Source organism: Agelaius tricolor, unplaced genomic scaffold (assembly GCF_023055355.1).
Source record: "Agelaius tricolor isolate 1412-34295 unplaced genomic scaffold, bAgeTri1.0.p SCAF_20, whole genome shotgun sequence".
NCBI lineage: Eukaryota > Metazoa > Chordata > Aves > Passeriformes > Icteridae > Agelaius > Agelaius tricolor.
Genome location: NW_027269280.1, coordinates 11,945,673 through 11,958,291, shown reverse-complemented (window position 1 = coordinate 11,958,291; position 12,619 = coordinate 11,945,673). Strand labels below are relative to the sequence as shown.

At 50.8% G+C, this 12,619-nt stretch overlaps 1 protein-coding gene across 27 annotated transcripts in view; it reads right to left on the bottom strand.

Moving 5' to 3' along the window:
* Positions 1-12,619, bottom strand: part of RNFT2 (ring finger protein, transmembrane 2) — a 31,504-nt gene that overhangs the window by 5,533 nt on the left and 13,352 nt on the right. For all 27 annotated transcript variants that reach the window (XR_011682024.1, XR_011682026.1, XR_011682025.1 and 24 more), the window contains 2 exons: positions 4,531-4,680; positions 371-436 (listed from right to left, as the gene is read on the bottom strand). Coding sequence is in view for 13 of the 27 variants with exons in the window: in XM_071445667.1 (XP_071301768.1) it covers positions 371-436; positions 4,531-4,680 (216 nt within the window). In the remaining 14 variants the exon portion in view is untranslated. The remainder of the gene's footprint in view (positions 1-370; positions 437-4,530; positions 4,681-12,619) is intronic.

Genomic DNA, 12,619 nt, shown 5'->3' with positions numbered 1-12,619 from the left:
CAGATCTAAATATCAGCCCTGTGGAATGCAGTGCCTGGGATAATTCCTGTGCCCTGCAGGGTCTGTTTCTGCACTTCAGGCACCACAAAGTCCTTCCCACACTCTACACACAAAGTTTTGTCAGTTCCCTGCAGTTGGATTAATCCACATTACACAGAGCCTCCAATCAGAACAGGAACAATCTCCCAGCACAGCTGGGGCAGGGCAGATGTCAGAAAAGGTCCCTGATGTCCCTGACAGGAGCCCCCAGCTTGTCCAGCCATGGGCTAACATTGTTTTATTCCGTGGTCCTGAGCAATTTTCAATTTTTATCACTCAGCAGGAACAAGGTTCCACCTCTGGGACTGCTCCTCCACATTTAACTCCTTACCTGGGGGGTGCAAAGGACCTTCAGTGCCTTCCTGACACTTCCCACACGGCCACAGATGTCAAAAGACTGCAAAAATAACACCCCATTTTAGATCATTTTCACAAAACCTCTGTGTGTGTGTGTGTGTGAGTCCAGAAACTCAACAAACATTCTCCAAATGGATACTCAGAGGGGAAAAAGTAACAATGGTGCCAAAAAAGATTTCATGGTGATCATGAAATATGTAATAAATGGGAATTGACAGTGGGGAAGGGTGGCCAGAAAAGCTCTGGGAGCAGCTGACTGCAAAGTGGGGACTTTAGAGGACACAGAGGGGGCTGGCACCAGGCTGGGCTGGGGACAATTGTCCATCCCATCAGGCAGGGAAGGGCTAAAATGGAGCTGCTCCCATAGAGAAGGGAAAGGGGAGGAAAAAAGAAGAGAAAGGAAAGGGAAAGGGAAAGGGAAAAGGAAAGGGAAAGGGAAAGGGAAAGGGAAAGGGAAAGGAAAGGGAAAGGGAAAGGGAAAGGGAAAGGGAAAGGGAAAGGGAAAGGAAAGGGAAAGGGAAAGGAAAGGGAAAGGGAAAGGGAAAGGGAAAGGGAAAGGGAAAGGGAAAGGGAAAGGAAAGGGAAGGGAAGGAAAGGGGGAAAAGGAAAGGGAGAAAAAGGAAAGGGAGAAAAAGGAAAAAGGAGGAAGAAGGAAAAAGCCTGAAAACTTAACCCAGTCCATCAGGTTTCTCCTGCCTGCAGGCAGAGCACAGGGAAAGCTCAGTGAACTAAAGAAGATGTGAGCAGTGACAGTGCAAGGAGCAGCTGGGGCTGGTGCCCAGCAGGAGCTGCTGCTGCCACCTGAGGCAGGGGAGGCTGTGGGGCTGCAGCTGCAGAGCTGGGGCAGCAGAGCACAGGCACAGAGGAGCTGCCTTTCTGTGCTGAATGGTTTTGGTGAGGGATGGAGTGGGCTCAGAGCAGGGAATGCCAAGGAGCTCATCCTGCAACGCAAGGGGAAGCAAATGCAGCACCAAGAATGATTCCAGGCAGCACCCACGGGGCTCAGGGCTCCTTCCAGTAATGCCTCCAGCTGGGGCTGCCCCTGCCTCAGACATCCCATCTCCTGCTGAGGATGGGGTTAGCTCGCTCCTTCCTTCCTTCCTTCCTTCCTTCCTTCCTTCCTTCCTTCCTTCCTTCCTTCCTTCCTTCCTTCCTTCCTTCCTTCCTTCCTTCCTTCCTTCCTTCCTTCCCAGTGCAACTCCCAGCTTTTCCTGCTTGCTTTGCTGAAAGCACAACTCCAGTGCCTTTGCTCTGATGTCTCCTCTCTCCCAGCCCACATCCCCCCTCATTTCTTTCCCTCTGGAGCTCCCTGCACACCCAAAAGCTGTGTGTTTCAGAGGGTAAACACCCATTTCTCACCCATTTTTTTGTTGTACCAGGCATCCCTTCACAGCTGGGTCACACACAAAGGGTGTGCTGCTGCTCAGGACAGGCAAAAAACCCAGCCTGGGTGCTCTGTGTGTGAACAGCTGGGATTTCTCCACCAAAAGCAGAGGCTCCTGGCTCCACAGGGCAGACAGAGGCACCAGCCCAGCTCCCAGCAGCCTCCTGCAAGTGCTCCTGCCCTTTGTGCAGGGAAGGGGACACAGCCCCAGCCCAGCCCTGGGATTTTGCCAGGAGCACAGGAGCTCTCAGTGCCAAATTGGCTTCTGTGGTTTTTCTAATGTGGTTTGTGGCTTTGCTAATGTGGGCTCCTCTGGGGATATTTTCAGTGTCTCGGGCAAGGAGCTGGTCCTGCAGCTCTGGGGACTGGCAATGGGATGGGCACAGCCAGGGCTCTGTGCCCTGCACTGGCAGAGGAGCTCCCCCTGTCCTTCCAGGCAAAGGCTTGGTGTGCACAGGGCTGGCCCTGACCTGGACACAAACTTCCCAAAATGAAGCTGCTTTTCCAAGCTAGATCAGCCCAACACTCCCTGTAAAGGCTTCACAGGACAGGAACATCAAGTTAACCCCTAAGGAGCTGCTCCCACCTGTGCCAGGCCCTGAGGAGCCTCACCTGGGCTCTCCTCCCACAGCCCCTGGGCACAGCAGCTCCAGCTCAGCTCAGCCCTGGAGGTCTCAGCTCATGGCTGAGTGTTTTAGGCTGGAAATGCAGGATGTGGCTGTGGGTGTGTGTTCTACCCCCATCTGTCAGAGCTGGGGCAGTTCTCTGCTGTCCATGGGGCAGTTTTTCCTTTATCTCTCCCCCAGCCAATCCTCCCTGCAGGAGATCTCTGCTGTCCATGGCCACTGAGTGTCCCTGCAGGGCTGATCCAATTCCATCATCCCATGGGGAGATGCTGCATTGCCCAGGGCAGGAGCCAAGCATTCCTACCTGGATCCAATGTGAGCCTGGCACAGCCCAGCAGCCTTTGCCCAGTGCATTGCCAGAGGAGCAGCTTCTGCTGCCCTGCATGGCCAGAGGGAGCCCAGGCCCATCTCCAGCAGCCCTGGAGCTGCAGAGGAAAACTCCCCCCTTGTGCAGGATCCCTGCTCCAGCAGAGCCACAGCTGGCACTGCAGGAGGGCTGAGCCCCCATGGGATGGGGCTGTGCCACCCCCTGACACACAGGGGACAGGGCATGGTCTGACCCTGTCACTGTTGTTTCTTATTACTGCATTTTTATTTTATTTTTATTTTTCCCCAATAAAGAACTGTTATTCCTACTCCCATATCTTTGCCTGAGAGCCCCTTAATTTCAACTTTATAATCATTCAGAGGGAAGGGGGGTTACATTCTCCTGCCTTCCTTAGCAGACACCTCTCTGTTCAAACCATACACTGAGCTGTGCTCTGGAGGTGTCCCCCTGCTCTGCACCCTCCTCATCCTCCCCTGAGCCTGCCTCACTCCTGGGCTCTGCAGTTCCTGGACTCTGCCCCTGCCTGGGGAGGCCCTTTCCTGCCAGCTGTGCTTTTGAGCTTGGCTCCCCTTGCTCCAAGGACAGAATTCCCCACCAGCACCTTCCCTCTCTGAGGGCTCCTCCAGGAGCAAGAAATGGCACCTGGAACTGCATCCCTGTTCCAGGGGTTGAGTTATTTTTGCAAGCAGGGGACAGGAAAGATCACTTGAAACCTGTTCTTGTCCACCTGTGGCCTGCAGGGAGGGGTGGATACTGCAGTGGGTCCAGGCAATGACACCTCTGCAAAGGCCCCCAGTCCTTCCCCCAGCCCAGGGAGAGGAGCAGGAAGAGCTGGAGGGGTGTGCAGGGAGCTGCTCCTGTCCTGGCACTGCCTGTCCTGCTCCTGGCTGGGGCTCAGGCCTGCTGTGACCACATCACCTCACTGGCCATGGCCTCCTCTGCCTGATTTGCTCACAAGAATTGTAAAGCCCTGGACAGGAGGGGCTGCAGGACCCTATTCCTGCACCATCCTCTGTCATTCAGCATTGCTCTGCTCCTCTCAGCTGTTTCCAGCTGGGATATATTCTCCATTCTTCAGCCCCTCATACATTCTCTATTCTTCATTTTCAGGCTGCTCCTGCAGAGCCACAGGCACAGACAGGGATGTGGGATGGAGCAAGCCTGGCCCTTCTCAGAGGGGTGAACCTCTGGTTTATCAGAGTTTGCTTCAGCTACTGCCCTGCCCTGGGCAGGGTTCAACACACAGCACTAGAAATGCAATTATTTCTACACCTGGGGCTCCTCTGACTAAATCCCACCTACTCATTTACATTTGTACCAACTTTGTGCTCCTGTTTTTGAGGAAACCTGAATTACTCCTGTCCCTCACTTGTGTCAGCCAGAGCAGGGCCTGGAATGGGACCTGTTTTATCCAGGCAGGACTTGGCTGCTGCTTTCCCTCCCTGCTGCACTCAGAGCTGTGAGTGGCAGAGGAAAGAGTGTCTGCAGCCTGTTTTGTGTGACACCTGGAGCTGTGCAGCTCCCCCAGGACCAGCTCCCCTCCTCCTGCAGCCTCTGCAGAGAGGGATGAGCAGAGCAGCAATGACTTCATGAGTCTGATGCAACCCTGGGAGCAGGCTCAGATCCTCCCCCAGCCCAGCAGTGCCCACATGCTGGGCAGCAAAATGCCTTTGGCAGCTGAAGGAAGAGAGGTGTTCCTGGGCAGGGACAGCCACAAGCAACAGGAGCATTTGTCCCTTCAGCTGTGCTGCTCCCCTGGCCCTGCCCCCAGGGAATGTTGAGGAGGTGCTGCTCACCTTGCAGAGGCTGTACATGATGATGAGGATGCCACCCAGGAAGTAGCTGCTGGAGGGATCATCCCCCATGATGTATTTGTACCACAGCTGGATGGGCACCAGCGAGCGGAACAGCTGGCTCAGCTCCTCAATAATCAGATAAAACTTTCCCTGCAAGACAACCAGGCAAGTGAGACCATGGCCATTATCAGGAAATCAAAAGAAGAACATTTCATTTGTGCAGGGCTGGTGTTCACTGATCAGTGCCCTGTGAAATGGTGCAGAGACCACACTCCAGAGATGCAGCTTTCTCTGCAGCCCCTCAGCTCTGTGCCCAGACAGGACAAATACCCCTTCATTCCTCCACAGGGCTCAGATGAACACCAGCAAAACAAATCACTAAAATATTCACTTGGGTTTTTACTGTTAAACTTGAAATTTGAAATCAATGAAATCTGCTATGCAGCATTTTGGAATTATAAACTTTAGAGCAGGTTATGGATGGGTAATAAATTGTGTGTCTGGACGATGCTGCAGAAAAACAAAGGTTAATATTCATATAGGATTCATAGAATGTAAACTGCAGATATTATTATTAGTGAGAAAAGGAAAGCAAATTTATCTCTGACTTTACAGCCCTTCTGAAGGTACAGGGATTAAATGTAAAGTGGCCCCAGCCTTCCTGACAACTTTTTAGGTAATCCCAAATAAATTCATTATGTTTGACAGCATCCTTCCTCTCCCCCTCAGGTGGGTGTTGGCTCTTGGGCAGTGCACAGATAAAAAAACTGGAAATTAAACCCTCAGGGCATTTAAAACTCAAAGGGACCAAACCTTCCTGAAGAGCTCAAGGAAGGAAAGGTGGGGAGGGGGAAGTGTGCTGCTTGAAACGCTTCTCTCTCAAAAGAGACTCAAAGAATGGGCAGCATCCTTTGTCAACCTTCACCAAAGCCTGAATAAGTGTCTCATTTAGGGCCACCCCCAGTTTGTTTTGTCCCACGCTGTTTACAGGGACAGCTGGTGGCAAGCCCAGAAGGACGCTTAATGCAGACATTATCTGGGCTGAAAGATTTGGGTTTGACCTGTCAAAATCCTTTTATCTGCTAAGCTCCTGGAGAAGGGGAAATTCCCCTGGAATTTTGCTGTGCTGTCCCAGTTAGCTCTGTCATCAGTGATGTCATCGCAGGCCAATCACTAATTGCTGAGGTGGGGATGGAGTCCTGCAGCCGGGCTGGCAGCAGCCAGCGCCCTTCCCCGGGGGCTGGATGAGATCACTCGCAGGCCATCCTGCTGCTGCCGACAATCCAATCCTCCCCGCAGCTCTGCTCATGAGCTCATGTCCCCCGGGACGCCACTGAGGTCACACCAGCGCCTGCTATCGGACCCGGCTGCTTCCCTGCCCTCCCCATCCGAATCCTATCCCCATCCCCCCTCCATCCCCATCCCAACCCCACCTCATTTCGATCCCCACCCCACCCCATCCCTTCCCCATCTCCATCCCCTTCCCAACCCTCTTCCATCCCATCACCGTCCCCACCCCATCCCAACCCCTCTCCTCTCCCCATCCCTACTCCAGCCCTATCCCCCCTCCATCCCACCCCCATTCTATCTCCATCTCCATCCCCCTCCAGCCCCATCCCATCCCCTCTCCATCCCCATTCTACCTCTATCCTCATCCTCATCCCGATCCCCACCCCATCCCCATTCCATCCCCATCCTCCCCCCATCCCATCCTCATCCTCATCTCCATACCATCCCATCCCACCCCATCCCCATTCCCCTTCTATCCCAATCCCCACACTATCTCTTCCCCATCCCCATCCCCATCCCCATTCCCCTTCCATCCCATCCCATTGCCATCCCCACCCCATCCCCCCTCAACCCCTTCCCCATCCCCTCTCCCCTCTCCATCCCCACTCCACCCCCATCCTCCCCCCATCCCATCCTCATCCCATCCCACCCCCATCCCCATCCTATCCCTATCCCAACCCCACCCCATCCCCATCCCCCTTCTATCCCAATCCCCACACTATCTCTTCCCCATCCCCATCCCCATCCCCATCCCCATCCCCATCCCCCTTCTATCCCAATCCCCACACTATCTCTTCCCCATCCTCATCCCCATCCCCCCTCCACCCCCTCCCCATCCCCTCTCCCCTCCCCATTCCATCCCCCCTCCATCCCCATCTCATCTCTATCCCCATCCCCATCATCACCATCCCATCCCATCCCATCCCATCCCCATTCCCACCCCCCTCCATTCCCTCCCCGCACAGCCCCGGGCAGCAGCCGCAGCAGTCCGGGCTCGGGACCGCCCCAATTTATGCAATTAGCGCTCCGGCCTCTCCCAGCCCGCCGCTGCGATGCCATCATGGTTTATTTTGGGCGTTGCTGGGGCAGAAATGACAACGCTGTCACCGTGTCCCTCCACAGGGCTCTGATGAAAGCTCCCAGCAAGGTAAAGGCAGAGAATTTTGCTTTCTGCTCTCATCCCTCCCACCCTCCATCCATCCCTGCTGCTGGCTGGGACAGGTCACTGCTTGCTGTCCCATTGCATCAGCCAGAGCTGCTGCATCCTGCATCCTACAGCATCCTGCAGCATCCCACAGCATCCTGCAGCATCCTGCAGCATCCCACAGCATCCTGCATCCCGGCTGGAACTCTGCTCCAACACAACCTCTGAGCACAAGAGCCCCGAGTGCACACCTGTGAGCAAAGCTGGGCACAGCCCTGGGGCACAGCCAGGCTCTGGAGGTGGCAGTGGCATCGAGTGACAAACTTCAGCATCCAGCCACAACTCCTGCACCCTCCCCAGAGCTGCCAGAACTCCCTAATCTCCAGTTTCCAGTGGTAACTGCAGGGTAGCAGGATGTTTTAGCAGCTAGAAACTTGCTGACAGCCTCCCAAGAGTGAAGTGATGTTTTAAGGGATGCATCCCCCCCTGCAGCCCCTTAGCAGCACCCACCTGACCATAAATGTTGGTAGGTTTAGAGTGATTCTAGCAGGGCAGCTGAGCATCACTTGAAGAGAACTAAAAACTTCAGGCATCTCAGTGCACCACACCAGCCCCTTCTTTAAACTAGGAAAAGTGCCAGAAAATCAGAAACGATTCTACAAAGGGCTGATGCAGAAGTGAGGCCCTCCTTCTGAGCCAGAAGCTTGGAAAATGAGGATTGTTCCCTACAGTTTCAGCAGTAAAATGCAGATTTCTGATAGCAGCAACTTACTGCAGACAGCACCCATCAGTGGGAGCACACTCAACACACCTGTCTGCCACTGCTCAGCTCTGTTATCTCTTGGCTATCTAGGTTACACTTTTCAAAGTCAGATCTTTGCCTCAGCTGTATTTGTCTGAAAAATTCTGCTAAAATACACCAGCTTTTTTTTTCCTTCAAGATTACAACTGTGTGCTATATAAAGCACAAACATAATTATTTCTCCTGTGCTTGGCACGATGGCTTGAAATAAAGCAAGGTCTGTTTCTGTCAGGTGAGTTTTCCTATGTCAGAAAAAGCTGTGTAAATCTGGGAATTTTCTCTGGAATGTAGAGAGGTTGAAGAGCTCTCTAAGATCAGCAGATTCTTTCTGGTGGGCCTGTGAGCCAGCCCTGTGCAGGACTGGACAGTGTGGGAGCTGAACTGCAGAGATTAAATAAGATATGACCTGGAATTCTGGCTCCTGATGAAGGTGGGGGTAGGGAGAGCAGAAAGGCTCTGCTCCCATCAAGGGTTAATTCAGCCTGCCCAAGAAGTGAGGAGGGCAGTGCTGGCCCTGCTTCCTCTGAGGGAGCTGCTGCTGCTGCTGCTATCAAACACTTCATTAGCACACGTGGGGAAGGGCTGTGCTGGGATCTAATTTTAGCAGCTCTGCTGATGAGCCTCAGATACCACATGGTGAAATTTTGATTCTTTTTTTTTTTCAGAGCTCAGTTAAAAACACAAGTCAATGACTGGGATATAATCCCCCCATTTTCCTGAACCTCCTTCACCACACAGAAATACCATTTCTATAGTTCAAAACTTCTTTTGAAAGAAAGAATTCAGCATTTTCACACAATTGCACTTTCCCTTCTGTACATGCAGAGTTTCAGCCTGTACTGCACTGGCTGGTTTTGCATGGAGACAATGGAATTTCTGGGTATTTTGTTCCATCCTCACCACCTGATGGCAGATCTGCATCTGATCCCTTCCTGCCATTTGAGCTCTGCCCAGAGGAGCACATTCCTGGAATTTCTTCAGTCCCTTTACGACATCAGCACTACAGAAAACACTTTTAAAACCCCTTTATTTTCATGCTGCTGGCTGACCTCAGGGACAGCTTTTCTCTGCATTTTCTAAATGAGAACCTGAGACACACAAAGACAAAGGTCAAGACAAGGTTGTTTTGGTGTCCAAGCTGAGGTGCTGGGATTAGATTTTTTATAAAGCACTTCATTTTCTAGATCACATTACCATTAAAAGCTGAACCCCTGACTTCAGTTTGCAGCTCTACCTGACTTCTCTAGACTCACACAGGAATTACTTGGCAAAGTAAAGGACAGGATTTCATTCTCCAGTGTAGCAACTCAACTTGAACTTGTAGAATATTCTTCTCTTTGTTTCCTGTGAACTTTCCAGTTGCTGCAAGAGCTTCTTTCCATCCCTCACCTTCATCCTTGGGGCGTGGTGATGGAGGGGAGAAGTCTCCCAGCAAAATAACCTGGAACAGTGTAATTAAAAACTGAATCCCAAGCTAGACACAGCACAGGGGGCAGGCTGCAGCAGCAGGGGGAATGCTGACTCCCCCAGGGCTGTGTGCAGCTCCTCTGCCATAAGGCTGTGCCTCCCACAAGAACAGAGGCACAGCAAGGACTGACAGAGTGGAATCAGAGTGGGGCAGGCAGGAGGAGTGAGACAAGTTGCAATGAGGCAACTGCAAGGTGTGATTAGCACTCGAGGGAAGCTCCAAGTCTCACTTGTTCTGCTGCCAGCAGCAGCATTAGGGCATATTCTGAAACATGCTTGAAAAAGCTTTGGAGTCCTGCTGGCAATTTGGATCAGAGGAGAGCAGGCTCTGCTGAGATTCCAGGTCATGGTGCCAACAGATCAAGTGCTGGGTAGGAGCAGTGAAAGAGAAAATTCCCAGATTTACACAGCAAACAGCACTGTGGCATGGAGGATGCTGGTGAAAATCCATGCAGGACCAATGAGGAGTAATGGGAAGGTGGGACTAGAGGGGAAATTGAGAATTTTAATGCCTTTGAAAATCACATCTTTTGTGTCTTAAACTGGAAAGTTAAACTGGGAAAACACTGAAGAGCAATGAATTTTAACAAGTTCAGTAGTAGTGATTTGCAAAGCAAGTTTAGGGAGGGGGACAGAGGAGTCCCCACTCCTCAGTACCTGCTCTTGTGCTTCAGTGAGCTTTTTACTTTTGTAAATAATGAATCCCACACTCCTGACTCTGGGACAGCACATCAGTCCCAGCTGCAGCAGGGAGAAGCCTTTGCAGAACATCCTGGAGTTCCTGTGGCTCAAGAGGAGCCAAGCTCAGGCTGCTCCATGAAGAGTGAATCTGTTTGTGAGTGAGCTCCCCCAAAGAGGAGCAAGGCCAGAGAGGAGAGGGGATGAGAGGATGGGCTGTCACCTGCCTGGGAACACCTCTTCAGCCACAATAAATTCCAAATTGCACAGACAAGGACCAGGAACATCTTTGCCTGGGTACATTTTATTCAACATCATCTATGAGCCAGCTTCCAGGGAGTTTTTTATTGCTTCTGTATTTTTGAGAGGACTCAGATGCTCCAAGAGCCTTTCTTTCCCTTAGAACAAAAAAAAGGTGCAGTTTCAGAAGGAAGATGGAAATTAATGTGCCAGGTTCCCTGGCAGAGCTGTGTCCAGCTGTGACAGGAAATATGATGTGCACCTGAAGAAGGGTTTTTGTCCAAGGTCCAAGTGCAGAATTTGTAATTGCTGACAAATCCAGACCAAGTTTTCTCTGACCAGACTTGATGAGATGGTACTTTAAAAATAAAAAGCACTAATAAAACAATCAACTGGAACAAAGCACCAAGCAAGTATGTTCAAAGCTGCAGAAAGGGGGCAATGTCACTGCTCTCCTCCTGCATTTTCCCTCTCCTGGAAATGCAGTCCCCTCTAACTTGGCTCTGCACTGAGCATGCAGAGAAAACCCTTATTTAGGGCCTTTGTATTAAAATGTCCATGGTATCTCTGTCCCCTGTAGGGACAGAGACACACACAAGTTCAAGCAAGAACTTGGGCTAACAGTTCCTTACAGTCCTATTTGCTTTGATTTTCTTTCTCCCTCCCCCCATGTTTCACTCACTTCTGCAGCTCAGATTGCTGACAACAACATGAGGAGGGGATGGGAGGCTTGCAGGCACCTGGGATTTCCTAAGTGAAATCTTTGGCAAGTGTGTCTTTTTATTATTTATTTCCTGATTTTGAATTCCACCCCCCTCAAGCTGTCATTCCTTAGCAGTGCAAATGAAAAGCTGCCCTTGATGTGTGCACAACAATGGAAGCCTCTGCAGGCCACATGGCTCCTGCAGTTTAATTTACTTTAATTCATTTTATATTGAACCAAATGATCTTATTTGCCTTTTTTAATGGAGAGCCTTCAGCCAAGCCCTCCCTTCTGAAGGAATGATGAGCTCAGCTGTTCCTGCAACCTGTACCCAGCTCAGTGTCCCTGTCACAGCCTGGGGCAGGGAGGGGACACCCCCAGCACGGGTGGGATCCTCTGGAAACTCCCCAGAGCTCTGGGATCAGTCTGATGCTGGGGTGACCTTCCTTCTCCTGCTTTTCTCTCCAATCCTCTCCAAGCTCTTCTCTCCCTGCATTCCAGCCTGGCTGGAGTCTCACAGCCTCTCCTGGTGCCTCTGTTTTCCAGGTTGGTTTGGAACCTGGGAAAGTCTGGGGTTATTTTGTCAGAATTTCAGTCTTAGCTCATTCTTTGGAGGAGTTGCTCTGAATTTCTGAGTTGCTCAGGCTGGGGGAATTCTGGCTGGTTGTACCCTCATAATAAAGGAACTCTCATGCTTCACATTTCCAGCACCCATGATGATGGGTTTTGCCCACGGTGCAAAGACAAACTTTTTCTGCCCCTCAATTTGAGTTCACTTTCTTTCAGTTAGAGCATAAGCTGATGTTACAAACCACAGAAGTTTGTACAAAAATTGTCCTTCCTGTGATGGGCCATACTAGGAAAACATGACCAGGTACTTTGGATGGGGGAACTGAGTGTTGTGACCCACATTTTTCATGTGTTTTCTTTCAAAATGAAAAGATGCATCCAACTGATGAAAGCAGAGTTCAGAGCTATTCACTATTGTCATTGATGATTTTGATGGAACAAAGTAATGTACAGCTGACACTAAACTGTAAGCACAATTGGAAAGAAGGATTATATTCCAAATTCATCTTGAGAGACTGGAGAAATGGTCTGGAAAACAAGGAGGGAATGAAGACAGTCCAGAAGAGAATAATAAGATCTGGAATTAACAATCTCTGAGAAAAGACTCAAAAAATTGTTGGAGTTCAGTCTACAGACAAGAGTGAGGGGAGATATAAGGACTGATAAATAAAAGCAAAACCCACACAGTATTCAGAGAAGATCCCAAGGAGCAGCAGGAAAAGCCAGACTAGCTTTGCAAGTGCCTTTGAACTTCCAAATGAGGAAAATCTGAAGAGCCAGCTCAGATCTGGGCTGAGTGCAGGATGATTAAAGTTCCCCACATCCCATCCAAGGGCAAGTTTTAGGATCTCCTGCTGACTGCCAGCAGATGAGGATTAAATCCCTGGGTGCTGAACTCCAGCAGCAACCTCCATTTCAGGTCCTCTACCAGGGGAGCAAGAGGCTGCTGTTCTGAGTAGTTAAACTGGCACTAAAACTTCTCACTCTACAGAAATACCCATCTTGAAAAAATGGAGCTCTGCTGAGTTAAATTCATATTTCTCCAGCAGCCTGTTACCATCAAATGACAACTACCCAGAAGCTCATAAACTCCAAGCTGGGCTTCAGGCAGAAATCCTACTTGGAGGACATTGGGAGGAAGAGAAGAACTTTGTATCTGGCAAGTATTCAGAGAAAAAAACTTGATAAAAATTTA